The sequence below is a fragment of the Ursus arctos genome, unplaced genomic scaffold (genome assembly GCF_023065955.2).
Source record: "Ursus arctos isolate Adak ecotype North America unplaced genomic scaffold, UrsArc2.0 scaffold_19, whole genome shotgun sequence".
In the NCBI taxonomy this organism is placed as follows: Eukaryota; Metazoa; Chordata; class Mammalia; order Carnivora; family Ursidae; genus Ursus; species Ursus arctos.
Genome location: NW_026622863.1, coordinates 25667088 through 25693842, shown reverse-complemented (window position 1 = coordinate 25693842; position 26755 = coordinate 25667088). Strand labels below are relative to the sequence as shown.

At 48.7% G+C, this 26755-nt stretch overlaps 1 protein-coding gene across 8 annotated transcripts in view; it reads right to left on the bottom strand.

Annotated features, from left to right (window-relative positions):
* The window catches only part of ZFHX3 (zinc finger homeobox 3), a 1297849-nt gene that overhangs the window by 154120 nt on the left and 1116974 nt on the right, over positions 1-26755 (bottom strand). For 6 of the 8 annotated variants that reach the window (XM_057314209.1, XM_057314210.1, XM_026495135.4 and 3 more), the window contains one exon: positions 443-3201. The exons of the other annotated variants lie outside the window; for them this stretch is intronic. In XM_057314209.1, coding sequence (XP_057170192.1) covers positions 443-3155 — 2713 coding nt within the window. In that variant the 5' untranslated portion in view covers positions 3156-3201. The remainder of the gene's footprint in view (positions 1-442; positions 3202-26755) is intronic. 8 annotated transcript variants of the gene reach the window in all.

The window sequence follows — 26755 nt, the reverse complement described above, 5'->3', positions numbered from 1 at the left end:
CCTATCTGAGACTTGAGCTGCAAGTTTCCTGCAAGTAACAGTTAAGTATTTAAATGGAACCCCAAAGTTTCAGATAATTGTGGCGATTTTTCAAACCGAGAAAGGGACGGAGAAAGGATGGGAAGAGAGAGGAAAGGTGATCAGAAGCCACACGCTAGAGGCAACACTGAAATTTTCATCCCGGCTTGTGGAGCCAGAATGTGATCGTGTGTCTGCTGAATGCCTACGAGTCTCATCTGCACACAAGAAGGGGTCCTGGAGAAAAATTCCTGATCATCAGACACTCAAGTTCACACAAAGCCAAGTCTCGAGAAAACAAAAATCAGAGCTGACTCCACGGGGCTTGACAGAATCAACTGAACCAACAGGGCCTCAGTCTATTGTCACTGCTCCCCAGTTAAACTCAAGTCGTCAGCACACACAAACACGCAGTCAGCCTCACCTAGAGCAGGCGTCATGGCGGCCATGGGCCCGGCGGCATCCAGCTGGAACCCACTCATCATGAACTGGGCGTCCGAGGCGGCGCTGTCCATCTTCAGGTTGGGCAGGTTCATGTTCTGGGCCAGGTAGTACTGGTAAAGCTCGGCCTCGGCGGGCGAGGGCAGGCTGCCGAGCCCCAGGTGGCGGTTGTGCTGGAGCTGGGTCATGTTCTGCTGCAGGAGCATCATGTTATGCATGTGCTTCTCGCTGGTCATGTGGATGCGCAGGTTCCTGGCCACGTTGGTCTCGTAGTCGCACACCTCGCACCGCCAGGTGGGTTTGGTTTTTGGTTTGGTGGGCGAGGGGGCCCCGCAGGAGCTACCGATGTTGGCGGCCGCGGCCGCCGCCGCCGCTGCTGCGGCCGCCGCCCCGGCCGAGTGGCTGAACACCTGCTCCCCCCCTCCATTCTGTAGGTTCTGCATGTTGTTGAGATGCTTGTCGGACTGCATATGAATACTGAGGTTGCCTTTGGTAGTTGTGGAGTAGTTACACACCTCACAGCGGAAGGGCTTGTAACCACATGTGTAGCTCTCACCTCGTGCCAACCGAGGGTGGGGCTGCCCGCTTTTGCAGTAGACACAGGAGCCCCCCGGCTCCGGGTGCTTCTCCTTCATGTGTGCCTCCAGGGTCTGCTGGTACTTATAGTGCCAGTTGCACTTGGGGCACTTAAGTGTCTTACATGAGTTACGTGAATGCATCATGGTCATGTGGCCGCCCAGCGAGCGGGAGGAGCCCAGGACCGTGTCGCATTTGGGGCACTCCACGCCGCTCCCCGAGGGGCATTCCCCGACCCCAAGCTCGCAGAGGGAGCCAGAGTGCTGGTGATGTGGGACAAAGCCCCCATCGTCGCCCTCTGTGCTTTCATTTGGTTCTGGTGCTGTGGCATTGTCTTTATTGGCACTTTCGTCAGCAAAGTCCAGCCTCCTGCCGCCCTCTGCCACACTGGCCCTGACGCCCTCACTGTTAAAGCTTAAACGATTTCTCCTGTTCGCACCATCAAAGACAACAAAGGAAGAAGCAGAATTAGAACTAGTAGAAGCTGTGCCCCTCGACAGGGTCTGGAGCACATTAGGCATTAAGGGGGAGTTAGAAATGCTTTGGTTTGAGAGAGCAAGGTCCTTTTTGCTGCTGCTACCTGCCGCGGCCCCAGACTCCTCGTGGGGCCTGTCCTCCAGTTCGTCGTCCAACTCGCTTGGAAAGAGTCCTTTGCAACCCTCGTCTTCCTCCTCCTCTTCTTCCTCCTCTTCTTCCTCCTCCTCCTCCTCGGCCTCTTCCTCCTCCTCTTCCTCCTCCGCCTCCTCCTCGGCCGGCTCTGCTTTCTCGGAGAAGCAATCTGGATCACCCACTTCTTGCTTCTCTCCTTCTGCTGCCCCAGAGTCCTTGCCCTCTGAGGATTTGGTAGGACTGGAGGCCAGAGGCCCCAGGGGGACTGAGGTAATGGGGGTCTTCAGGACCGAGCTGGTGAGCCCGCCAAGGTTCAAGAGGGTGCTGGGGGTTAAGATACCAGCCTGGGGCTGCTCGGGGCCCGCAGCAGAGCCGGCTGGGAGAGCCTCCTCCCCTTCCATTCGAATGCCACTAAATTTACCATAAAAACTGTGTCCGGGGCCTATGAGGTTAGCTGTGGAAACTAAAGGGTGTTGAAAGTTTTTGTTTTTTGGTTCCAAAAAACTTACAAGGGGTTCCTTGTCTTTGCCAATCCCTTGGATGATAGCGGAGATGTTCTTATTGCTAAGAATTTTCCGCTCGTCTTCACTCAGGGTCATTCGATGGTCGTGCACCGCGTGGGTCACAAACGAACGGACGTACCCGAAGGAGAGTTTGCACAAGAAACACATCAGGATGGGCTTCCTCTTGCCGTAGAGCACAAAGCCATCGAATTTGGACAGGTCCACATTGTTGGGAACATCTTTGGATACGCAGGAGCTTTTGGCAGAGCCGTCGCTGTTCAGGTAATCCTTGTTGCTTTTGTGTCGCACGTCAAAAACGCGGAAGCTGTGCAGGACGGGGCTGAGCCCCGTCAGGGCTGAGGTATTCGGGAAAGCCTGGTCTGGGCCCTCAAACCATTTCCCGAAGGATGAGGCTATGTGGAAAGTGTTGATGATCTGTGGGTAGACTGGTGCAGCACAAGAAGGGTCCCCCTGTTTGCCCCCCGCCCCGGGGAGAGAGTTCAGGAAGAGCGAAGGGAGAGGCCCGCTGCCACTGCCACAGGCGCCCCCGCTTTGGGTCAGCTGGCTCAGGCTCTCGACAATGTAGGCCGAGCCATCGGGCTGGTAGACTATCTCCCCAGCCAGGTTCTCCACATCACTCTCCTCGTCCCCCTCCTCACTGGTGTCGCTCCCGCTCTCCTCCCTCAGGGGCAGCGGGGGGCGCGCGCTGGGGCAGTGGTGCTCCATGTAGGTCTGTAAGCTGGCGAAGGAGGCCGAGCACTCGTTGCAGCTGACCTCCTTGCCGGCGGGCTCGGCGGTGGGGCCGGCCGGGGCGGTGCTCTCCGCGAGGCGCTCATTGAAGGGGGCCCTCAGGCTGTCCAGGGGCCCGTGGTTCTCGCTTGTGGACTGCTCCATGCTACTGGGTTTGTCGGGGAGGTGGGTGCTGTTGAGTTCAGTCCATTGCTGGTGCTGAGGGATACCGCACCCATTGTCCTTCCCCGAGACGACAGGCGAGTCACAGCCTTCCATGGTAAGGCCTGCGTGGAGCTTTCATTGCACCCAGTACGGATCGGACCTGAAGAGCGGAGGCAAGGGGGGAGAGGAGGGAGAGAGGGGGAAGAGAGAGAGAAAGGAAAGAGGTTAGGAGGGCCAAGGCTAGGTCCCGTACAGAGCACTCTAACAGGCTTCTGTCCACACCCACAACAGAGACCACAAGAGCAGCGGGGACCCCAGCGATCTCCCCGCGCCGTCCAACGAACGCACAGAAGGCGGCTGGCACCGGGATCTTTATGGCCAGGGTCTGTGGCGTTGAGTGGGGAGCATGGGGAACGGGGCACAGAGGAGACTGCCTCTTTGTCTTCGGACTGTCAGCTGCTCTACCCCTGGAGACCAGTTCGAATTTCCGTTCTTTGCAAGCACGATGTTAGAGTCAGGGCTGGGCTACGAGCCCCAGCAGAAGAGGAAGATCGCGTCACCTCACTGGGCCCTGCTGAGGACACAGAACGGCGGCCCTACCGCATAGAGATGGCCAACACCAAGTTCTTGCTGGCTGACCGCACTGTCTATGGGCCAAGGGAACACCAAAGAGGGATGGATGAGAGGAGGAAGATTTTGTACCCCCAGAAAAAGGATGGTAAACCTGTGTGGGGATACGCTCACTGATTTGGAGGTAAAGTGGCTGCCGTTGCTCTTACTGCCCGAACGTCTGGTTTGAGAAGCTCAAAGGAAAGTGACTGAGGGCTGCGCAGCTCAGAGAGCGAGTCTACAGGACCCAGACGTGCTCTGCCAGCCCTCAACAGGGCCTGTGGCTACACTCATCCTCTCTGGCTCCAGGAAGCACCATCCCATTTGACAAGCGGTAAAACTGAGGAGCAAAATATAAAAACAGGCCCAGTGCCACCGTGACACTGTGAACCAGAAGGCACATCTCCAAAATCCCACCTCCTGCCCCCAACCCACAGAACACCCTTGCTTGTGAGTGAGCTGGCTTCAGACTATGACTGTGATGGCACAAAATCTGAGCTTGATGTAAGCTGGGAAGACTCTCAAATGGCCAGCTCCCCTCCAGCAGCGTCGATCTTGCCCTGTGTGGACGGAGCCCAGTCACCACTGGTGTGGCGGTTTCTGCTGTCAGGGATCTTAGCAGCAAGCCGAGACGGCTGCTGGGCTCGGCCAGCCCCGTTCCACACCTGCATGGAGTTACTAGTAGCTGCTGAAGCAGCTGTCCTTCAGCCCTGGGGCTTTTCCGTTTCAGACTCCGAAGTGCCACTGAGCTAAATTTGCCCTCTAAGACTTTGCCTCCTTGGGGAGGGAGGCATCAGACCACCCGCCACGTCTCTTGCTCCTGTGGTCACATCAGCACGGAGCACTTCCTCCGTCCCGGCATGAATCCTACAGGCAACTCAGCCTCTTGCACAGCCCTGATTGTTCGCCTGCAAATCCCAGGCCACCCTCCCCCTTGCGCCGTCTTCCTGGAGAACACTTGGCTGCTTCTCCACCCAACATCTCATTCATACACATCGGATGAAGGTTTTGGCTGGGTTTGGTCTCTCTCTTCCCCCACCCCACCCCCATCTTCCCATTCTTTTTTCATTTCTTGATTCTTGACTGCACAGTGAGCCAACAGCTCCCCCTCGGGAAAAGATGGGGAAGGCAGGTTTACCAGAAGTCTCCGGAGAAATAACTTTTTGGAAGAATGTGTCCTCTGTTCTGTTCAAAATACACACACACACACACACACACACCACCTCTCAAGCTTATAACCTCAAACTCCATTATAACAAAGTTCCATGTGCCTTAGAAAAGACACAGTGATTTTAAACAAATATGACTACATTAAACCAAACCAAACAGCAAATGCTATGGGACTTCAGAAGGCTTAGCTGGGACACAGGTGAGAATCCAGGGTGGCTCTTCTTAAAGATGCGCCTGATTGGCTGGATGACATCTGATTGACAGCTCGGGCCAAAAAGGTTGGCAGGCCTGAAGGGGCGGGAGGGTTAACAGCCCGATTGTAAAATCAATGTCATAAATGCTTGGTAAGTTACAGGAACATGCTGGAAGGGGAGGCCACGATTGATAAAGGAGAACAGCTTTGATGCTTCACTAGGGACTTGAGTATCGACAGCAAAGCCAATCTCCTCTCCAGCCTGGGCTAGGCCAGAGAAACCTGCAAGCGTTTACCAATTAATTGGTGGGCTTTTCTTGCTCTGCTCTCTCCTACCTCCTCCTCCTCCACAAACCATCCAGCTAAATGACCGGGACTTTTAGAAACTCACCTAACTTTGTTTTCTATAGCCAAGCAAGAGGTGTCAAGAAAGGATGACGCTGTGGCCACCTCCGAAAGACAGATGACCCCGTGGTGGTGACACCTGCCCCCCAAAAGAGGCCACGTGGGATATCACTCATTCACAAGGAGTGATGACAGCCCATTAAGACACCAGTGGCCAAGAAGGATCCCACTTCACAATCTAAGATCTGGGCTTCCTTTCAATGCATGCTGGCCGTGACAAGCAGAACATTTTATAACCTTGCTAAGCAAAGTGTGGCTCAGGGACAAGTAGCATCATTCTTCACCAGGGAGCCTGTGTAATGCAGACCCTCAGGCCCCACTCCAGATCAGAATCTGCGTTTTAACATGATCCCCTGGGGACAGGCATTAAAGCCTGAGACGCGCTCTGCTTCACAATGCCTTCACCAGATTGCCATCTTTTCCATGCTCGGTGCCTGGACTGCCAGGTAACCAGGCAGGGTCAGTCTTGGATTCCCCCCCACCGCCCGGGTCCCAGGGAGGTGAAGGAATGGGGTGGACGAGAAGGGACCTGAGGACAGAGATGAAGCAATCTCTTAAACCTTCCCAATCCTTCAGCTCAAGGACCTCAGGCTATTCAGAACTCTCCCACCCAGCTGGCTGTCCCTCTCGCTCTGTTTATCAGCCAGTCAATAAGAAAAAGGTAGTTCTTACTTAAGGAGGCAGAAGTCAACTCGGCAGGTCGATCAGCACTCTGTCTGTAAACATGGTTTCCCGTAAAATCAATGATCTTCAGTTACAGAGGGCAGCCTGGGAACCCAGCGGGTCCCCACGCTCTCACACGCAGCCCCACCAGCAGCTCTGTTCAGACCTTCCACCCCCCACCCCTGGTTCTGCACCCCCTTCCTCAACCTTCACTCACACCAGGGCCAGCTCACATATCACAAACCCACAACTCTTTCTGCAGCCTGCTTCTCTTCTGCTGCTTATGACTCCAAATTCCCTTATAAACACAGAACACAGGTACATTCTACTCATGACTGCACTGCCCCCCAATACTGTATTCAACATGGTTTTTGCATTCATGTGCAGGATTTTAAGAATTCTGCTAAATTTCAGAAGAGCACGTCTTTCCAATAAGACAGTCAAAGGGAAGATGCAGGAGTGATCCAGTTCTCTCCCATTCACACTCTCTGCTCAAGGTTTAAATCTGCCATCTGAGAAGTCATCTTGTACAGCAAAGTTCCAGCATCTTCCTCAAGAGCCCTCACCCTTGCTCCTCACAAGTTACAATTCCCTTGGAACTTACCTGTAAAGCCCCCTGAATCTTTGCTAACAGCAGTCTTTATTTTCTGAAGATTGTTTAAAATGATAAAACTCCATATTACACTGGGCCCCTCCACTGACAAAGTCATTCATTTCCCTCTTTCCACTGAGAAGATGTGAAAGGACAGTTTTGTTACATTTCTTTAAGGAGAAGGGACTGGGTATAATGCAACAGTTACTGGGAAGCTGGGGGTGGGGGGGAGGCAGGATATAGTTATTAGGAAGGGGAGGGGGTTCCTGCTGTTGCTCCGGCTCCCAGAGAATTAAACATGAACAGTCACACTGTGTAATTTTAAATTGTTAATTAGCACAGGGTTAATTAGGCGGTCCTTTCACAAGAGGCTGTTTGGCAGAAAACCAAGAAAAGAAACAAAGGGGAAGAAAAGAAAAACAGAGAATCCAGAATGCGAGAAACTGCTGCGTCCGTGAGTAACCCACGCCGCATCGCCAGAGAGAAGTGACCCAGCAGGCCCGCCATTCTCCAGAAGCAACCTGCTCTGCTGGAGGGCAAGTCGGGGAGCACCGTGTTTCTGAAGGCAATTCGGCAAGAGGTATCAAAAGCCTCAAAAAATGCACATGCCCTTTGACTCAGCAATTCCCCCCATTCAGGGAAATCACCCAAGATATACACAGCAATACGGTATTGTTCATCACAACATTTTTAACAGGAAAAAAAGTGGAGATAATCTGGCAAAACAAGGGGCTCTCCAAATAAATTACAGTGCATAGAGTTCCACGGACATTATAAAACGACACTGTTTAAAGAAACCACTTACAGGCGTGGGAAAATGATCACAGGGAATGCTAAGTGAATGAAGTGTATATAGGTCTGCATATGGAAATACATGAGATTTGGATCAGAACTTTTAAAATAGGGGCGCCTGGGTGGCACAGCGGTTAAGCGTCTGCCTTCGGCTCAGGGCATGATCCCGGCATTATGGGATCGAGCCCCACATCAGGCTCTTCCACTATGAGCCTGCTTCTTCCTCTCTCACTCCCCCTGCTTGTGTTCCCTCTCTCGCTGGCTGTCTCTATCTCTGTCGAATAAATAAATAAAACCTTTAAAAAAAAAAAAAAGAACTTTTAAAATAGTAATTGCTAGGGGATGAGGTTATGGATGACTTCATTTCTTCCTTTGTGCCTTTCTTTCCTGAAGCTTTTTAAAATGAGAACCATCATGAGGGAAGCCATCCCTTCTTGAATTAAGCATCACGTTAAATCCTGCAGGGACTATCACCTTCCTGACCACAGTGTGAGACAGGTGCCACTTACATTCCTGAAAACCGAGGTTGTACAAGTTATACAGCCTGAATGCCAAAACCCTAATCTGACTGTGCACTCTGTGTTCTGAGCCACCCTACGACATTCTTCTTCTTTTTTTTTAAAGATTTTATTTATTTATATGATAGAGAGAAAGAGAGAGCACAAGCAGGGGGAGTGGCGGGCAGAGGGAGAAGCAGGCTCCCTACTTCCCCGCAGGGAGCCTGATGTGGGACTTGATCCCAGGACTCTGGGATCATGACCTGAGCTGAAGGCAGTCGCTTAACCGACTGAGCCACCCGGGCACCCAACATTTTTCTTTAATGTCTATCTCTCAAAGAGAACTCCAGAACGTCCTTATATCCGACATTCAAATTCAATCTTTATGGACCTGGGGACCGTTCTAAGATTCTGGGAATCCAGGACTGCTATGTAAAAACCACATGCCCATTCACACAAATGCCCCTTTTTTGGAGCAGTCGGGGAGGAGAATTACTTGGAGATCTTCACACAGGAGAAGGGGTAATGAGAGTGGGGGCAGGTGTTCCAAGGAGTTGAATGGCAGGCCCATTATCCTTTTTTTTTTTTTTTTTAAGAAAAAAAAAGCAGATTCCAAAGGCTATAAACCAAAAAATACATTCATTCACTCATCCATTCAATATTTACTGTGTACCTACTATGTGTCAGATGCTAGGGAATCAATGATAAACAGGTCTCAGCGTATATTCTTGCCGGGGAGAGACCACAAAGAAAGAGAATGTTAAAGTGATGAAAAGCACTCAGAAATAATATAAAGCAAGAGAAGGGGAAAGAATTATGTGTGTGCACGTCCTTTTGGATAAAGTGATGATATTAGACTTTAAAAGATATGTTGCAGATTATACAGTGCAAGTTCCCCACAGTTAGAGAACAGAGTCGACGGCTTCTGAATAGCATCGGAAGAAGTTTTTCTTTTCTTTTCTTTTTTTTTAAAGGAGGTCCTGAGAAATTAGCAATTAGTTGTAGTTCAGTACGAACATTCACATAAAATAAACTGGAAAAATAGCTTCACTTAGATTCAATGATCTGAGAAATGCATGAGAGAGGACTTTTTGATTTTAATAAGGTATCCCAAAGTTTATCATCTCTTCGTATGCAGGATAGCAAAATGTCTTTGAGATAATAAAGTTTGGCTGATTTCATGGCTGGAAGAGGCTATTGCCTGAAGTATCCACGCAAAGGTCACTGTGTCTAGTGGCGTGCCTCTCAACCTTCTGTCTTGCCCCGGGTTCCCTTCATTTACATCAACAGCTTCAGGGACGAGACCAAGCACACACAGCAGAATGTGAAGTACAGAAAGCTAAGAGGACTAACTCCTGTGCCAGATGGTGGCATCGAGACTCAAAACAAGATCTCAGCTAGTGGGAACGACAGGCCCAAAGAAACAAGATGAAGTTCTGAAAGACTGAGTATCAAGCCCTATATTTAAAGCTCAGGCAATCAGTAAAACCAAAAGAGACTGGAAGAGACTCGGATTAACAAGACTTAACGCAAAGAATACCTGGGGGTGTTACTTCAGTACAAAGCACAACGTTGACATGGCAGTCAGACAGAGAAATGGGACCTCCGGCTACAGGACCACACCATGGCTGTGGAAACTCAGCAGGGTTCACATCCCCATCATTTTCTCTCTCTGCATGAAGAATGTCATGATCCACTCAGGAGAATCCTATCAGAGCACGGTCTTACAGAGCACAGCATGGTCAAATGGCTGGCCAAGAACAGCTCGGGAGAGCGGAAGAGACAACTCCCACTGTAGGGCAAGGCAACGCCCCTCTACTAGGCCAGCTACAGAAGAGGATTAGTTACGTGTGTTCTACCAAGCTTCAGGGTTTAACTACGAGTAATGAGGGGAACTGAATAGGAATTCGAGTTCAGTTTCACAGAAATGAAAGTCTCTCTCAAGATTATCAAGGCTCTCAGATGGAATGTTGACTCTGTGAAATACTGCACCCCCCGGTTTCAGGAACGTAGGAGGGGATTTTGCTGTGGCCAGAAGGTTCCATTGGACAGCCTCTCAGTCCTGTGAAAGGGGAAGATGCCTGGGTTATCAAGTGGGTTCCTCAGTCAACTTTAACCTCCTTCTCTGTGATCCCATGGTAGCACTTTGCACACGGTAACAGACTGCAATTCTGGGGTTATCGCGCTGCTGTAATTACCCCTTAGCTGGTCTATCTCTGCCACTAAAACTGTTCCTGGTCTCATTTCTCTCTGTCTTCTCCACATCCAAGATGCAATATGCGCTTAATAAAACTGTAGGGGAAATTGAGGTACCGGGAGAAAATGAGAATACCTGAAGAGGAAAAAAAGAAAAAGGTGATCCCTGAATATGTTGTTTCTTTTTCTCTTAGTTGAAGAAATGTCTTTCTCCACTAAATGGAAGTAGGGCTCCTTGAAGAAATGGCCAGTTCTTGGGCTGGGGCAGGGAGAGTGTGAGATGAGCCTGAAGCATCTTTCTGAGCCAGAACATAAGGAAGGTGCTCTAAGAATGAAGCAAGTGTGCTCAAAAGGACACAGGAGCAGGTTGCAGGGGTCCCCACTCGCTCAAACTGGGACAATGTGAGCAACAAAATTACAAGAGAGGAAAGGTTTACAACCCAATGTATAAAATCAGAATCCATAATTGCATACTTTTCATGATTTTTTTTAAAATGTGGGATTAGGGAAAGTTCTTCCTTCGAACGAAAATCCAACCAATAAATGCAGAGGGAATTATGGAGTTAGAAAACCACCATTTGGGAACCATCATAATAATAACCCATTCAGGCAAGAATCAATGGATACTAAAACCGGTGGATGAAAGTTCGAATAGTAACAGGATATTTACACAGTCACAAAGTATCTCCCCACAAGATACTTATTAATTACAGAAGGAAAAACAATAACTGTACAGTGGAGAAACCTGGCAGACACCACCTTCACCACATGATCAAAGTTAACATCACCAGGAATGAGACAAACAGACATCATGTGCCTCCCGAGAGGATACACCGAGAAGAACACAACATCCCTTCCCTGACATTCCTGCCAAAAATGCAAAACCTGAATCTAATCATGAGGGAACATCAGACAAATCCAAATTGAGGACAGTCTCCAAAATGTCCTGTGCTCTTCAGATATGTCAGTGTCGTGAAACAGAAAGACCGAAGGACGGTTTCAGATTAAAGGAGATTAAAGAGACATGACAAACAAACATAACACATAATTTGGATTTTTTTTTTTCCCCATAAAGGGCATAACTGGGGCAATTGGCAAAATCTGAATAAGGTCTGTAGGTCAGATAATCGTTGTAGTTGACTGCTGATTTTCTAATTTTGGTAACTATGATGTGGTTCTACACAAGAATGTCTTTTCTCAGGAAAAACACACTGATATATTCGGAGATGATGTTTCAGTTTTCAAGTGGCTTAGGAAAAATCAGTAAGAGCGTGTGTGTGTATAGACACACATACGTACATGCAGACAGAATATGAGATAATGTTAACATGAGGTCTGACTGAAGGGTATACGAGAATCCTTTGTTCTATTATTACAACTCTCTTGTACATTTAAAATTATGTCAAAACGAGGAGAAAAAAAAGTAATTGTCCAGTGCAAGACTCTCCATATTGAACCACCAAAACTACACATGAACAGCCAACCCACCCGGCTCCCCAGATCCTTGTTTTCACCTGAAATTCATTGCTGGCATAGCTTCCGGAAAGAAACAGGCTGCAACGCTGGACAGGGAGGTATACACAGACAGACACAGAAAACTGGGCTTCTCCTCCCCTAGATGAGAGTTTCTAGACAGAGCTCTCCAGTTGGAGAACACAAATGACCATGCTAGCTTGGGCAGAATTTCAAGTAACACAACGCGGAAAGACAGTGACCCACGACATCCACGATCCTAGATCAGGGCAGAGTTCCCTAACTTGAAGAATGAAGTTCCAAGTATAAGGGCAAGGGCAGCCACCTTAAAAAAGAACCCCAGAGACCTACAGAGGGTGAGCACTGCTACCTCTAGACTAAAACATATTAGAGAGAAAAATACATGGCAATGAATAAACCATCCCCACGTCTCCCCACCCCCCAAAACACCCAAAGGCAACCCAGATTCTGAGATAAGTAGGAAACTCATTCAAGGGGCAAAGAAATAATACCCTCATCTGTTTAGTTTATAATCCACTGAAGAACCATATCCCATCCCATTCTATGCTCCCTACAATAACTGTATTTGCACATCGCTACTGTGTCGAAGTCAGCAAGTGTGAAACCATAAAAAGGTGAGATTCCATCAGCTTGGTAGCAATTCCCCAGTAGCCTTAAGAATAATTGTGTAACTATGGCAAGGTCAGAGAACACACGCATGCTTGCATAGGTCTCTCGTGTTGCGGGGGGCCCACTGCCTGGAAGGCCCAGAGAGTCGTCCAGGCCCTGGGCTTCGTGTCTTGCTAATGAGTGCATCTGTGCTCTTTCCTGCGTGAACATAAATCAGCCTGGAAGTGAAAACTGCTAGCTCAGTCCATTCGGCAGGGAATCCACAACGACCGCTGCGATATTCTGGTTACAGCCGAGTCGTGGACGGGCGGGGGAAGAGGGCGTCGCAAGATCCGGAGCAGAGCCCGGCGAGGAACCCAGTCTGTGCGTGTTGGAAAAAATGAGCTGGTGTTTGAGGAACATAGTTTTCTTACCAACTCCGTGGATACACACACAGTTCAACAAGGACCAAAGCCATGAACACAGTAATAAAAAGCAAAACTACTATTACTTAGGCTTGTTCTGGGGCAAGTCAGCCTGTTATTCAAGTAACTGTATCCCAGCACTCAGGTACTCAAGTGCCCACCCTGCCTGTGGCTTTTCACCACGTCCTGCAGACAGACCACCAGCATCTTTGGCCATCGCTGGCCTGAATGGTTCTCTCCTGACCTAGATTTAAACCATGAAGCACTGAGCCTCCTCCCAGATGTAAAGTACCACCTCCCTTCACCAAGCACAGCAGCTACCGTACTCCCCTACCGCATCAGCAGCCCTCCTACCTGGCAGGTGCACAGCTCACCCAGCCCATCCTCACCATCCCCTGCCATCTTCCCAGCTAAATGGGATGCCTTCCCTTCCCACACTGACTGTTACCAACTACTTCAGTGTTTTCTTTGCCAGCACCCAAAACTTTTCATCTCCTCCCAATTTCCTCAAAATCCCTCTCAAAAGATCCTATTTCTGATCTCTCTGTTCTTGCTGCTGGGCTGCTGAGCAAAAGCTAGGAGAGGATGTAAAAATGTGCCATCTGGGCCCATTACGGTTTCAATCTGGCATCTCATGATGTTAAATTTCTTTTAAATAATTTCTCCTGATTAAAGTAGTATGAGTTCATTATCCAAAAAAAATGGATAGGTGCAGAAAGACTCACTAGCTAAAATAAAAATCACCTATAATTCCACCAGCCAGAAGAGTCACTGGTAGGCAAGATAGTTTTTAGGGTTTTTTTTTTCTCCCTCTGCATGTCTAGAGATGCAGACCTTCTTTACCAACCTCAGATCACACCACTCCTTATGTGGGCCGCCCTTTTAACTTCATCTGGCATCAAAGTTTTCCATGACATTAGATATTCTTTGTAAGTCAGAATTAATGGCCGCAGAGATACTGCATCCTTTGGACATAATTCCACTAAATTCTATTACTGAACCTCGAGGCAATTCCTAGTGTTTTGCTGTTAATGCTGCAATATACGCTCATAAATCTTTGTATCTATGTTAACAAAATAACATGAGTAAGTAACAGCTCCACTGCGACCCACTTAGTAGGGACAGGCGTGGTTCTAAGCGCTTTTGAAAATATACATCATTTCACCTGATCCTTGCAATAACCCATTTTACAGATGAGGGAGCTGAGGCTTAGCTTAAGCAGTTTATGTAAGTCACAAACTAGCTAAGCCAGTCTCTGAAACTACGTAAGCCTTCCCTCCTGTTGTAAAACCTAGCATCTTACCTGGGACATTACATCTCTCTTTCCTTAGGACATACTTCTGGAAGTGGAATTGCTGGCCTACAAGGTAACAATATGTAAGGCTCTCTGGCACATGCCAATCTAACCTCCTGGAAAACCCTCCCACCTCATGCTCAATGACACGTGAGCATCCATGTCCCTGACCCTTCATCAATAGTAGGTATTATTTTGTTCTAAAAAAAAAAAAAAATGTCAGTTTGGCAGGCAAGAAATGATACCTCATTTTAACTTAGATTTTTTGCTAATAAGACAGGGCCCATCTGCAGATACTTATTGGCAATCTACTCCTTTTGCGAATTGCCTGTTAGGTCCACCGCAGGGGTGTACCGTCCCCTCCCTGATGGTGAGTAAGAAGGCTTTGAACGATTTTACTGGCGGTTATCTCCTGCTCGACCCTCTACCATATTCCGCTACCCTTGAGCTCCCAGATCAGAGTCTGACCCATTCCCACTGCCAGTTTAAACAACACTCTGTCCTTCCTTCCAACAATCTGTCCTCGGCTCCTTCAAACAAGTGGATGCTGCCCTCTGCTTCCCCTGCTCAGCACCCAACCTCTAGGGCGGGATGGGTTTCTTCTCCTCTGTGAGCTTACAGAGAGGTCGACTGCATTTCTCCCGTTCTGTGCAGTGGAAGCAACTGTGGGGCTTAGTAACAGTCCACACAGATGCCAGGCCCCCTCCCAGAAGGCGGTATCACGGGCTCCCTGGGTATCAGCTCAGGCGGGTTCGGAGGCCCTCTGGCTCCAAGATTTGGTCCTCTCTCCAAGGTCACCAATACCGTCCTCAGAGCAGCCAGGGGCTCTTCTACTTGGAACGTCTTCAATCTCTCCTGCACTCAAAACTGCCAACCACCCCACCTGGAGACCTCCCCCTCATTTCTCTGACGTGCTTCTTTGGCTCTCTGGCTCTCCTCCCACCTCTCTGATCTCTTCACTGCCCTTCTTCCTGTTCCTACAGCTCTCCGTGGATGGATGCGCTCTCCCACTTATTTGGTAAGATTGCCTATGACTTTAACCCACGGAAACCTCTCCTTTCTGTTCTCCAGTATTTAATCAGCATACTCCCCGCCCTTCCTCAGCTTTCTGCTCTTATCTCTGGACATCAGCTACCTTAACTACTTCTGTGGTTTCAATTACTGAGAGTCCATGTTGACTCCCAAAACAAGAATACCCATTCCTGACTTATCACTTGCGTATGGGCCTCATACTTTCAGCAGACCACAAGATGTAAGTGGCCAGCCAGCCTTCCATCACTCAACATCACTCACTTCCCCACTCAGCAGGGCTCAACACAGCAGAACAGAAACGCCCCTCACTGACCACTCCGGTCTCTCTGGATGGAACTCCTGGTACCATCTTTGATTCCAGAAAACAGAAAGGAAAGATCGGTCTAACCTTCCCAACGTCATATTCATGCAGGGCCTTTCCCCTGCAGGAGCCAAACGCCAAAATATTCAAACTTATACTCTCCACGCTGGTTTTAAAACAGTCTAGAATCTACCCCATGTGACTACACAATCATCTCTGTTGCTTCCCTCCAACAGGAGGGTCTCTCCCCATCATCCCCACATTTTTATGCATTCTTATTGCTGCCCCTGCAGCCCCAAGTCCTTTGGATGTCCTTTCTCTTCCTCAACACTTACCCAAACCTTGGGCACCCTTTAAGAAGCTCACGTTCCGCCAAGTAGGCAGTGAAATCCCCTCTGATCACTCGAGCCACAAAGATCTGTCTCCTCTCGGTACTACCACAGTAATCATCACCACACTGCCACTAAACTGTCCCTCCTTGTGTCACGCGGGTCGCTTTTAGCTCTACAACTTGACAACAAAGTGCTTGAGGGCAAAAATCAGCCTGCATTTCCCTTCATCTCTTAGCGCAATGCTGAGCATGCAGTGTGGACAAAAACTTGTTGAACAGCACACTCTCTCTTTCCAGGAGACACCGTAAGTAACAGCAGGGGCGTGCTGACCTCAACATTACATGGAATTAATCACCAAAGACCCAATCATCCTAATGCTGAGGTTCAGGAACAATACTTGAGTACCTTAGTATTTGGTGGTTGATCGTGTCAATTTCCTTTCCAAAATTACAGAAGGCCTGAGATCTACGGAGGCAGCCTCATTCTGGCCACCTTAAATAGTTGGTCAAGGAAACAGAAATCCAGGAAGCCAAGCGAATCCCTAAGTACGATTCTGTCTGGGGCAGGGGGTGGGGGAGCCAGGTACGGACTATATACCAGTGACTGCGTACAAGGGTTGTGCCTCATGAACAGTGTTATCAGAGCCATGCTTACTAGTTTAATAGGATGAGGAGTCTACTGGGGTAGAGAAATTCTTTTCTCTTTTTTTAAGATTATTTATTTATTTATTTATTTGAAAGAAAGAGCAAAGAGAGTGGAAGAGAACACGAGTTGAGGGGGAGCGGCAGAGGGAGCAAGAGAAGCAGACTGCTTGCTGAGCAGGGAGCCCGATGTGGGGCTCCATCCCAGGACCCTGGGATCATGACCTGAGCTGAAGGCAGACGCTTAACCGACTGAGCCACCCGGTGCCCCGGGTTTTTGAATTATTAGGGAGTTCTTTGTAGAACATTTAATTTGAACAGAAGTACGTGCTGTAGTTCAAGACTGCACAGACCAGAGAGGACCCGAACTTGGGCGGATTCTCTGTTTGCACTTGCTGTTTCTGGAAGGAACGCAGGTAGAAGCCGCCAGAGGCCTTGCGCCTCCTTTTATGCAGATCTGATCAGCGTGGGGAGAGATGAATAACGTATCGCAGCTGCTTTTCTCTGGTCTGCAGCAGCACCTGGAAAACCCCATCCGACTTTCCTGGAGAGAGGAAATCCATGCTCTCCAATAATTCCACCACCTGTTGTACCCGGGACGATCAGGAAGCCCGGTACCGGCGAGGCGAGTGGGGGCCTTGGGGAAGCAAAGTCCCCCTCACCTGGCATCTCTGAAATGACTCTCAAAAAGGAGCATCTTTCCCTCCTAGCAGGAAGAAAGGCACACGGCGGGCTCACCGGCGGCAGCGCGCTCTGACCAAGGCTCTGGAATTGGCACCACGACAAAACAAACAAGGCCTGCCCCTCGAAGGCTCATGAATGGGGTGACACACGCACACATACAGGGCCTCTCACCAAGGCCCGCGCGGCAAGTTCTTCAGATCTTCCGTGGCTCACTAGCATAAACAGCCTTTTCTGCACCAGGGAGCAAGACGCGCCACTAACCAGAGCAGGAATGGAAGCTGGAAGGCCCGGCCACTGCCGGGGGGGGGGGGGGGGGGTCACCACGCAAAGGTGAAACCACCACAAAGCATGCCTCAGGAAGGGTGTGTCTCGGCTGGATGCCCTCAGATTCCCCTCCAGGTTGTGTTTGCCCAGTGTTCCCCCAACTTCGTATGTGGGGGGCACACGCAGACAGCGATTCTGCCACAGAACTCCCCTCAACGGCTTCATCTTACGCCACTGAAGATGTGAGAAGTGCGTATTTCCTGCTGGGTAGTCCTTAAATCCTAGTGGCCTCAGGAGTGATTTCAAATCTCAATTCCCTTCCTTCTGGCAAACTGGAAGAGCGGCAGGAATGGTCGTCGGGACCCTGGAGGGCTTCAAGATGGACCGAAGAGGGGCACAGGCTGTGTGCCCGCTGAGCGTGCTCGAAGCGCTTCCGAATTCCAAAGCTGGGTGTGAAACTGAATGACATGTCCTATTCTCCACAGCCCCTTCTCCATCCCACGTGGTATTTAGGAAATCCATTATGCGCACTGTTACTTTTAATCAAGAAAAACAGATTGAGACATATTTACCATTGGCCACTTCAAAGAGTGGCCCTGGGAATTCGGCAAAACAACAAAGGAAAATTTCTTCTTCAAGTGCAAGGATCCAAGAGTTCGCACTTCCTTAACCCTCCGGAAACCACCCCAAGAACTAAGTGACTGTGGGTAATAATTACACCCTCTCAAACTCAGGAGGGAAAAAAAAAAAAAAAAAGGCCCAGATGGTCTTTCTCCTCTCACTGCTCCAAATGCAAATGCTGCTTTTGGGTCAATAGCTGTTGTGAAGCCTCACCAAGGTCCATGTTAAGTAGGGCTTGGATTAATTATGCTTGAAAGTCTCTCATCCAAGCCCTGCTAAGACCGAACATTTGAGTTTGGGAACGAGTGTGGTTACATATTTTTCCTTAATGGCTTCCTGAACACCCTGGTTAGGTCTGATCCCTGGGGGCGAATTGCCAGTTCAAGTCATAAAATGTGATCAATGTAGACCAAGCCCCTGCGCTAAGTGTCTGAGAGAGGAGGAACGTATTTGCACAAACGCACAAACGTATGAAAAATGCATGTTAGCACGAAGAACTGGAGCTTCCGTTCTGACCAGGCATCACCTCTCCTTTCACCCCTAGAGCTCTGCTCATCCCACCGGAACTTCCAGGCGGCAGTCCTCCTCTTGCACAGCACCAGGACAAGAGAAAGTTGTAGAAACTGTACGTGCATCTCCAGAAGATCCCCACACGAAGCCAGGCTAAGATCAAGGAAATCCAACCCAGCCAGTTCATGGGCCACAGTAATAGGGAGGTCGCTGGGGTTCTGGTCCTAGTGGCCTTCGTTTCAAGCTCCTGTGCCAAATACGTAGCCCCAAAGTCACTAACTGCTCTCATGATTTTTACTGATTCACACGACTAATATTTACGGAGCACCTACAATATACACGGCATCCTTCCTAGCAATACAGTCCTACTAGCTTGCTCTCATTATGGTCCAGACATGTGAATTAAGAACCTGAACAGTGACAGTCAGGACACTGGGAGGGACAGAGTCAGCACTTCCCATGGCCCCTGGGTTCACTGTATCAACATAATTATCTAGGTTATTGCTCCCCGCCATTCCAGAGTCTTCCTGCTCTACGGCTATAATCTCTCCTTCTACTAACCAGATGTACCCATGGATGACCTCTGATGTCCACTACACTGAAAACCACGGTTTGACTATTGTAACACATGGTCTGGCAACTTGTGCAATTGCCCTGAGGACCCTACAGTACTGGGGACACTGCCACCCCCGTACTCCAATGTACCCCTGCTACTCCCCCTAGTACTAATCCCTCCTGGGGGTCTCGCCCTCGACCCACACGGAAGTCAGCAATTAAAGGAAGAGTAGGGATGTCTGAGATCAGCCACATCCCAAGAGCCCAGAATTCCCCCCCCACCCCCGGGCTGAAGGGCATGCAAAACTGCCAGCACCAATGAAATGGCCTTCATATGAGCATTTATTTTCCTTTGATGCTGTCAAGTCGACAAGAGATGAGATGATCCCATTTCTGCTGGCTCCTCTCAGGTGATCCAACAGGTTTCCCACATCCTCACTTGCCCTTGATATTCCCTATCCTGGTTTCTTTGGCTTCGGTTCCTCCTTAGGCTGGACTCCATGACTTTATAGGCACCACACGCTTAAGTGGCAGAATATTCCGGAGGCAGTGTTCAATCTCACTCGTTGTTATCAAGAGGTTCTGGGGTTGGCATGTGCCCATGTTCCCTGTAATCCAAAGGGAGGTGGCCTGGCCCAGCTTCCACATGATCAAACAATGCCCTTTCATGGGGCCTTGTGCTCTTGACACAATACTGGGCGTTTCAGAGACTAACGTGAGGCAGGTTGGCTGGGCCGGCGTGGGGGGGAGCGCGCAGCAAGTCTTATTCTCAATGGACAGATAAACTAAAGTATCAAGTCTACGAATTCAAATGAACCAGCTCTGCAAAGTCTACTCACCAACCCTTCCTCGGCTTCCAGCTAACCCCCCCTCCCGGGCCCCACCATCTGGTTCCCTGTTGCAGGCCAGTGGGAGAAGCTGCAGTGTTGAGAATTCCTCTGGTGTCTATCTGCGGGCAACTCGGGAGAGAGGAAAGCGAATGCCACCCTGTGCCCAGCACACAGCAGTAGGGCAGGAAAAACCCTTTCCTAATTTTAAATCATCCACATGTAAGGGGTGGAGAGACTGTTAGGGGATGTGAGGGGGAAAAAGAAGGTCGAAGAGAAAGAACTGGGAATTTTTTTCTTTCTTTTTTTTTTTTTTTTCCTCCAGAGACTCTTTCCTAAGCATTCACTACCCAGCCCTGCCTCCGGGATGGAAAGTGTTACTCAGCTGCAAGGCCTCTTGCTAATTGTGGGTTTTTATTTTTATTTCCTATTACCCTCTCGCACGCCTGATGAGATTATTTTACCGGAACTGACACAGCTGGAAGCAGCAGGCGAACGTGGAGCCTCTGAGGAGGTGATGCAATTTCATTTTCATTGATCAGAAATCAGCAGGGCAGTAAGTGATGGGAAATTCCATTAGAAGAAAACTTGCAAGCCATGAGCCTCAACTTCCTCGCCACACCCAGGACCCCCCAGGGGTCTCGCCTTCCTCTGGACTAAGTCCGCACGGAGCAGAGGATCAGAAGTGCTCTCTTCAACATGGCAACGAGCAGATAAATGCCACGCGGCTGGCTTGGGAGAGCAACAGCAGAACTCCCTCAACCAACGAGGCATCTCAGTTCTTCTCTGTCCATTACAGAGAAGTTTTCCAGGGACCCAGGAGAGGAGCATTCAAAGTCCAGCTCCAGAGGCCCTCAAAATGCTTAAAGGATCCCTTTTCAAGTGTCAACCAGTAAGAAAAGAGAAGGCCACTATGCAATAGTTAAATATATCCCCCAACCACTCATAGAAATTTTCCTGAAGGCACCTACCATTTTTGAGTGCCTACTGTGTGCCAGGCACTATGATCCATGCCCGGCGTGCACAAACTCTGATCCTCCCCCTAACACTCCAGGACCAACATCATCCCTCTTCTCTCTTGGACAGTCGAGGAGGCAGAGTTCCAGGGAGGTGGGGGGGGGGAGCCAGCTGGGACCCGGGCCTTCCTGAGGGTTCCCAAGGCTCTTGATTGCAAAGGCAGGCTGAGCGAGAGTCAATGAGAAAACGTGCTCACTCACACTTGAGTCTTAACAGAAGATGTGGCACATCTGATGGTCTAGCCCACTTTCTTCCAGAGATGGCAGTTGGCAGATTCTGACTCATCATCTCCGTCATCCCAGACATCCCAACAACAGCCTTGTGTCCAAGGCTAGAACCAAAAGCGAACTTCAGAATGCATAGAATGGCTACTGTTTTAGCAGTTAAGATCCCCCCACCCCCAACTGTTGGCCCAGCGAACACTGCTTCACTCACCAAAGACCTACGAAGAGAAAAAACAAAAACCAAAAAACTAAAAAACCAAAAAAAAAAAAAAAAATCAAGGAACTCTTCAGGAAGACAAGTTCTACAAAAAAACAAAAACAAAAACGAACAAACAAACATCGCTGGCTGAGCGGCTTACCAGACTTCCTTCGGCTGTTTTGCCCTGTGAAACGTGAATCAGAGCAGAACCAGGCCACCACCACCAAAATCAACACTACTCCACACAACTCTTTGCCAGTAAAATAGAAGACTTTTAAATGCAAAAAACCAATGACAATAGGTCAAACCAAAATCTGTCAGTAAGCTTTTTCTGAGCATCTAAACTGCGGCTCAACAAAACAAACGATATATAAGGAAGGGGCCCCTGGCCTCCACAAGCTCACGAACTAAGTCAGAGTCACATAAGCACACCCCGCACGCAGTCCTTTATTTATACTCTCACAAGAATGTACAATACAACATCACAGCCTAAATTCAGGCCAGGGCAAAAGAGGAAAGGAAAAAAAACAAGAGGGGAGGAAAATTTGAGCCAAAAATGAAGCTTGAACGTATGTATACGGTAATAACCAACACACTAAGCAATAAATTTGACTCTAAACTTTCTAAGTCCGGGGTGGGGGGGGCATAATAACCTTGTTTTAGGTATACCACTCACAGTGGCCAAGAGGAAGAGAATAAGCCAACTGCTCAGTATTTAGTACCAATAAGTTCTGAATTACAGAAACTGGGATAAGGACTGGTAGTAAGAGGTGCCTCCACCCCGTGTCTCTGCAGCGATCAGAATGAGAATGCTGGAGCCGGAGACGATTCAGTCTTACGGCTTCCTCTGATGGACAAGAGTAATGACCCCACAGGGTGTTGGTGGTTTGCCCAAGGTCAGAGAGCTCATCAGTGGCATAGCTAGAAGAGGACCTGAGTATATCTTCATAGCATATGAACAGTGCTCCTTCTACCACACGTAGCTATTCCCCCATTATCCCTCAAAATCCATGGGCTAGTTGCAGGGGGAGAAGCGGGGACACATTTGGAGGCTGGATTTGCAGCGTCGAGGGGAGGGGGTTTGCTGTCCTAGGTAAAGAAACCTGAGAAACCAACACTACACAGGCCTCCCATGGATACCAATTTTAACAAACCAACTGCAAAAAGACATTCTGGGGACAGCCAGATCATTTTGAAAAGTGCTGCGGGATTTAATAACGTTAAGATTTTGTTAATCTTCTATGCAAACACAGTATTATCACCTAACAAAATGATAAAGTCTCATGATATCTTTAATTGGACTTAAAATCAAAGCCAATGAACAAAATGATTAAACAAATCTAACAAAAAGTGAACTACTGGGGCACCTGGGTGGTTCAGCCGGTTAGGGGTCTGCCTTCTGCTTAGGTCATGATCGCAGAGTCCCAAGATCGAGCCCCGTGTCAGGCTCCCTGCTCAGCGGGGAGTCTGCTTCTCCCTCTGCCTCCTACTCCGCTTGTGTTTTTACTCTCTCACTCTAATAAATAAAATCTTTAAAAAAAAATTTTTTTAAAGATTTTATTTATTAATTTGACAGAGAGAGACAGCCAGCGAGAGAGGGAACACAAGCAGGGGGAGTGGGAAAAGAAGAAGCAGGCTCCCAGCAGAGGAGCCTGATGTGGGGCTTGATCCCATAATGCCGGGAGCCGAAGGCAGACGCTTAACGACTGAGCCACCCAGGCGCCCCTAAAAAATATTTTTTTAAAAAGTGAACTGTTAAGTCCAGATGATGGGTTCATCCTATTACTCCATTTTTACAGAAACGCATTTTTCTTTTCTTTAAAAGCAGCAAGCTCGGTCTTTACCCAGTTCAGGAGCAACTGCTGAAGAGAGCACAGCACTGGCCAGAACCAAGCTTCTCAGTCTTGAGTTGATAAGTTCATGGCCAGCTAAGCCTTTTCCAAAGAAATACGGGTTCTCCTTTCTTTAGAAGAGCTGACCTCTAGATCTTGCTTTCAAAACTCACCATCTGCTGACCCCACCCCTACTCTGAACCCTTAGAAGGTACCAAGCACTACCATGCCGCTATTGGAAGAGACAACTTGCATTACACTCTGGGCTCAGTCTCCGACACGTTCACATGTGGTAACGATCACTATCATCACTGAGCAAGATGGGCCCCATTTCACAGCCTCGAATGACATAAGAGCTCAGAGCCAAACTCTGGTTAAGAAAACCACATCCCCGGATAGTTAAAAGCCTCCACTTACTGATTTAATGGGTTAAAAAATAAGTTTAAACACCTTCAGTGAGTTTACAAAATAAGGCAATATTTGCCAGCCATTGTTTTTGAGTTCATCATTTCTCATCTCGGTATGAATGTTTTATAAGTCACCTTAATTGCTTTGTAAAGTCTGAACTAAGCTGCTTCCCACTAGGCTGGTTCTCTTGGGCTCTGCTGCAAGTAGGATGGCCCCATGACAAGTGGGCCTCTTGCCACACGTGGGCCCATACACAGCCATCACCGTGCTGCGGCTTCTGGGAAATGCTCTTCGCCATGGACTTTTCCACAGTGGCATTAGGATTTGACCAAGAAAACAATCACACCCAGCACCAACCTTCCCGGGAACAAATAACAATGCTCCATCAATTTATACGGTCTTGTATACATTTTCAAACACTCTTATATTCATTTCTCATTCGACCTCTGGCAATCTTGTCTCCTAAGTAAACAGAATGGGAATCACAATTCAGATCTTAGGGGTTAAAAGAGATTCCTCAGACATTAGAGTAACGACTGTTAAGTCATTGTTTCTCCAGAACACCAGCTGGTCAGTAGCAGATCAGAGATCAGGATTCAGTCTCCAGTTTCTACTCCAGTGTTTTTTCTCTGTGAAGTTATCACTTCCTGAAAGAGAATCATCTTTGCAAACTCTTCAAAATCACATTTCATTTTCTAAATAAGAAATAAAAAACAAAAAAAACAAAAAAACTGAGTACATCAAAAATCCCCCAAAAAAGATATTTCACTGCTCACACCTAAAAAGCAGGGTTATAAATAATACCAAACACTGGGTTGTGCTACACAGCCAAGAATCTTGATGGAAGACATTAAGTCTCAAATTTTACATAGATCAGAGTGTTATAGCGCTTGGAAAAGCACCTAGTAAAGTGCCAAATGCTGAAGCAAGGATCTCTGGCCATAACAAAATGTAAGACATCAGCAGGCAGAGTGCAACTCCCTCTAAAATCAACTCCCTCTTGGCCACGCAGACCATTCTCCTGCCTGAGACAGTCTGACCGCTCAGCTCAAAAAGCTATTTGTGAAAAGAAGTAAGATGCTGTCAATGTCTAGGAGGTCCTCACGAATGAGGTCAGATTTAGAAGAGCTAGTACCAACACAGAGTTCAAGTTAAGACCCAGCGGGATGTGGTAAAGAGTGATGCCGGCCACACTATTACGTCTTCACGACCTATCTTCACGACTTACAAGTGCACAAATGGACATGAAACCAAAAATTGGGGGACTGGCCTCATTACCATGACAAATGTTGCATACTGCATGGTCAGGAGCAGTCTAGACCACCCTCTGCCATCACGGTGGGGCCTCTGCGCTACTCGGATACCGTCCCTATCATGCGGGAAAGCAATGGAACTTTGGGCAACTTAATAACTACCACCCACCCTCTGAGCCTAACTGATCTAAATGACATTTTTGGGAAGAGCATTACGCTTAAGACTTTACAATTTGTGGAACCAATGTAGTCTGGGCAGAAGGAGAATGTGGACAGAAGTGGGTGGGTCCAGAATACAAGACAGTGGGGACAGGGGTCCCCTGACACGCCAGTCACAGGGAGGGTGACCTGGTAAGGGAAGGTCAGAAGGGAAGGCTTAAGCCATGAAACTGCGCAGACTCTCCAACCACGTGTAGAGAACTACTCCCACCAGCTTCCCCCTGGACAGAAAAGACCTACCATTACTCCTTGGGACCCTTCCCTTACCCGCACAGTTCTCATTCTTCATGCCATCTGCAAGCTCAGCCATGCCCATCAAGCCTGTGGCTTGATGCCAAGGTCAAGTCTTGCTATTCCCACCTTGGGCCTCACCAGATAAAGCCTATATTCTTGCTGCCCAGACCCTGTGGCCTGACTTCCTGACACTTTCTTATAGGGACTCTTATCCCTTGGCTGGGAATTCCATACACCTATGACCCCCTTGCCTGTACCTCTCTGGACTTACCCAAGCTCAGCCCACAATCCTCCCCTTCATCACATACCTACAGGCCTCCTCCCCATCTGATGAATTTCCACTCCTGGCTTTTCTTGGGCAGCCACGAAGGACAAGGAAGCCAGAGGCTGAAGCCTGGCAAGAAGGGCAGGAAGGCAGCAGCTGCTGACCCAATTCACTCTTCTCCTAGTCCAAGCACTGCTGCTACCTCCGCTTTTTCCTCCTCCTCCCCTCCCCAGCGACACCATGAAACCCGACGACTTTACAAACTGACTCTTAGATGTGGCAGCTGGCTTCTCATGAAGGGTCACTGTCACCCAGGTTCAAAAGCACCTGTGTTGCTGCCTTTCATGTTGAAGATCTCTAGGGTCTTCACTGACATTAGGCCAAAGCGACAGGCTATGGCGTGCAAGCACACCCCCAGCTCCATGCGTACTTATATATATGCATATGCAGACACATATACACATATTTAAAATAAAACAGATAAGTTAAAAAAAAAAAAAAACAAAGAAACAAACATAGAAAGTCAACACGAACACACCACCACCCCTACTGCTGGCAAGATCTTGTCCCCAAAGTTTCTGGGCAACTGTCACTTACTATTACCTGGTCCGTAACTACTGGCTTGATTCGGAGGCTCCATCCCAGGGGTTTCCTACAGTAAAGTGTTTGTTTCATTAGGAGAAAAGGGGAGCGGCAACACTAACCAGTCCAGACACAGGGGACCGTCAGTGAGAGGGATATAATCTCAAGTGGCACCCAAACCTACCTGCAGCATTCTGTCATTCTCCAGCTGGTCAGTGCACCTCAGACACTCACTGAATCCTAGAATGAGATGTCCCCAAATAAGTGTTTTTCTCTCTAAGAGTAAAATGTGGCTCACAAAACAAATGCTCAGAGTCCTGGGAATGCCTGTTCCATGAGGACGTAAGCGCTGCAGCTCCCGGTGAGGTTCCACACTTGGCCATCCTGCGCTGGGGAGAGCGGAGGAGGAGCTGAGGGGAGCAATGGACAAAGCCCAGGGAAGGGAAGAATCAGAATCGTCACTCTTAACATTCAAGGTCCTGAGTCACAGTTGAAACCCACCACCGGAAGTGTTTTACACAGCACTTCCAAAAAATAAAAATAAAGGAACGAAAGAAAGGAAAGATGCCTTTAAAAAGCTGCATTAGCCTCAGGAGTCCCTGGTTAAAACCCTTCCTTCTGTTGGGTGCCTTGAGATAAAAAGCTTCATTTGACTCTCTGGCCAGCTGTCAAATTCCAGCACTTGCCTGGGCTGGGACCAGAACAGTCTCCCATTCAACCGTGGAAAGCATGGGCCCTGCCGGCAGAGCAAGGGTTAATGGAAGCTGACCGCAGCACAGTTGTTAAGGTAATCAAT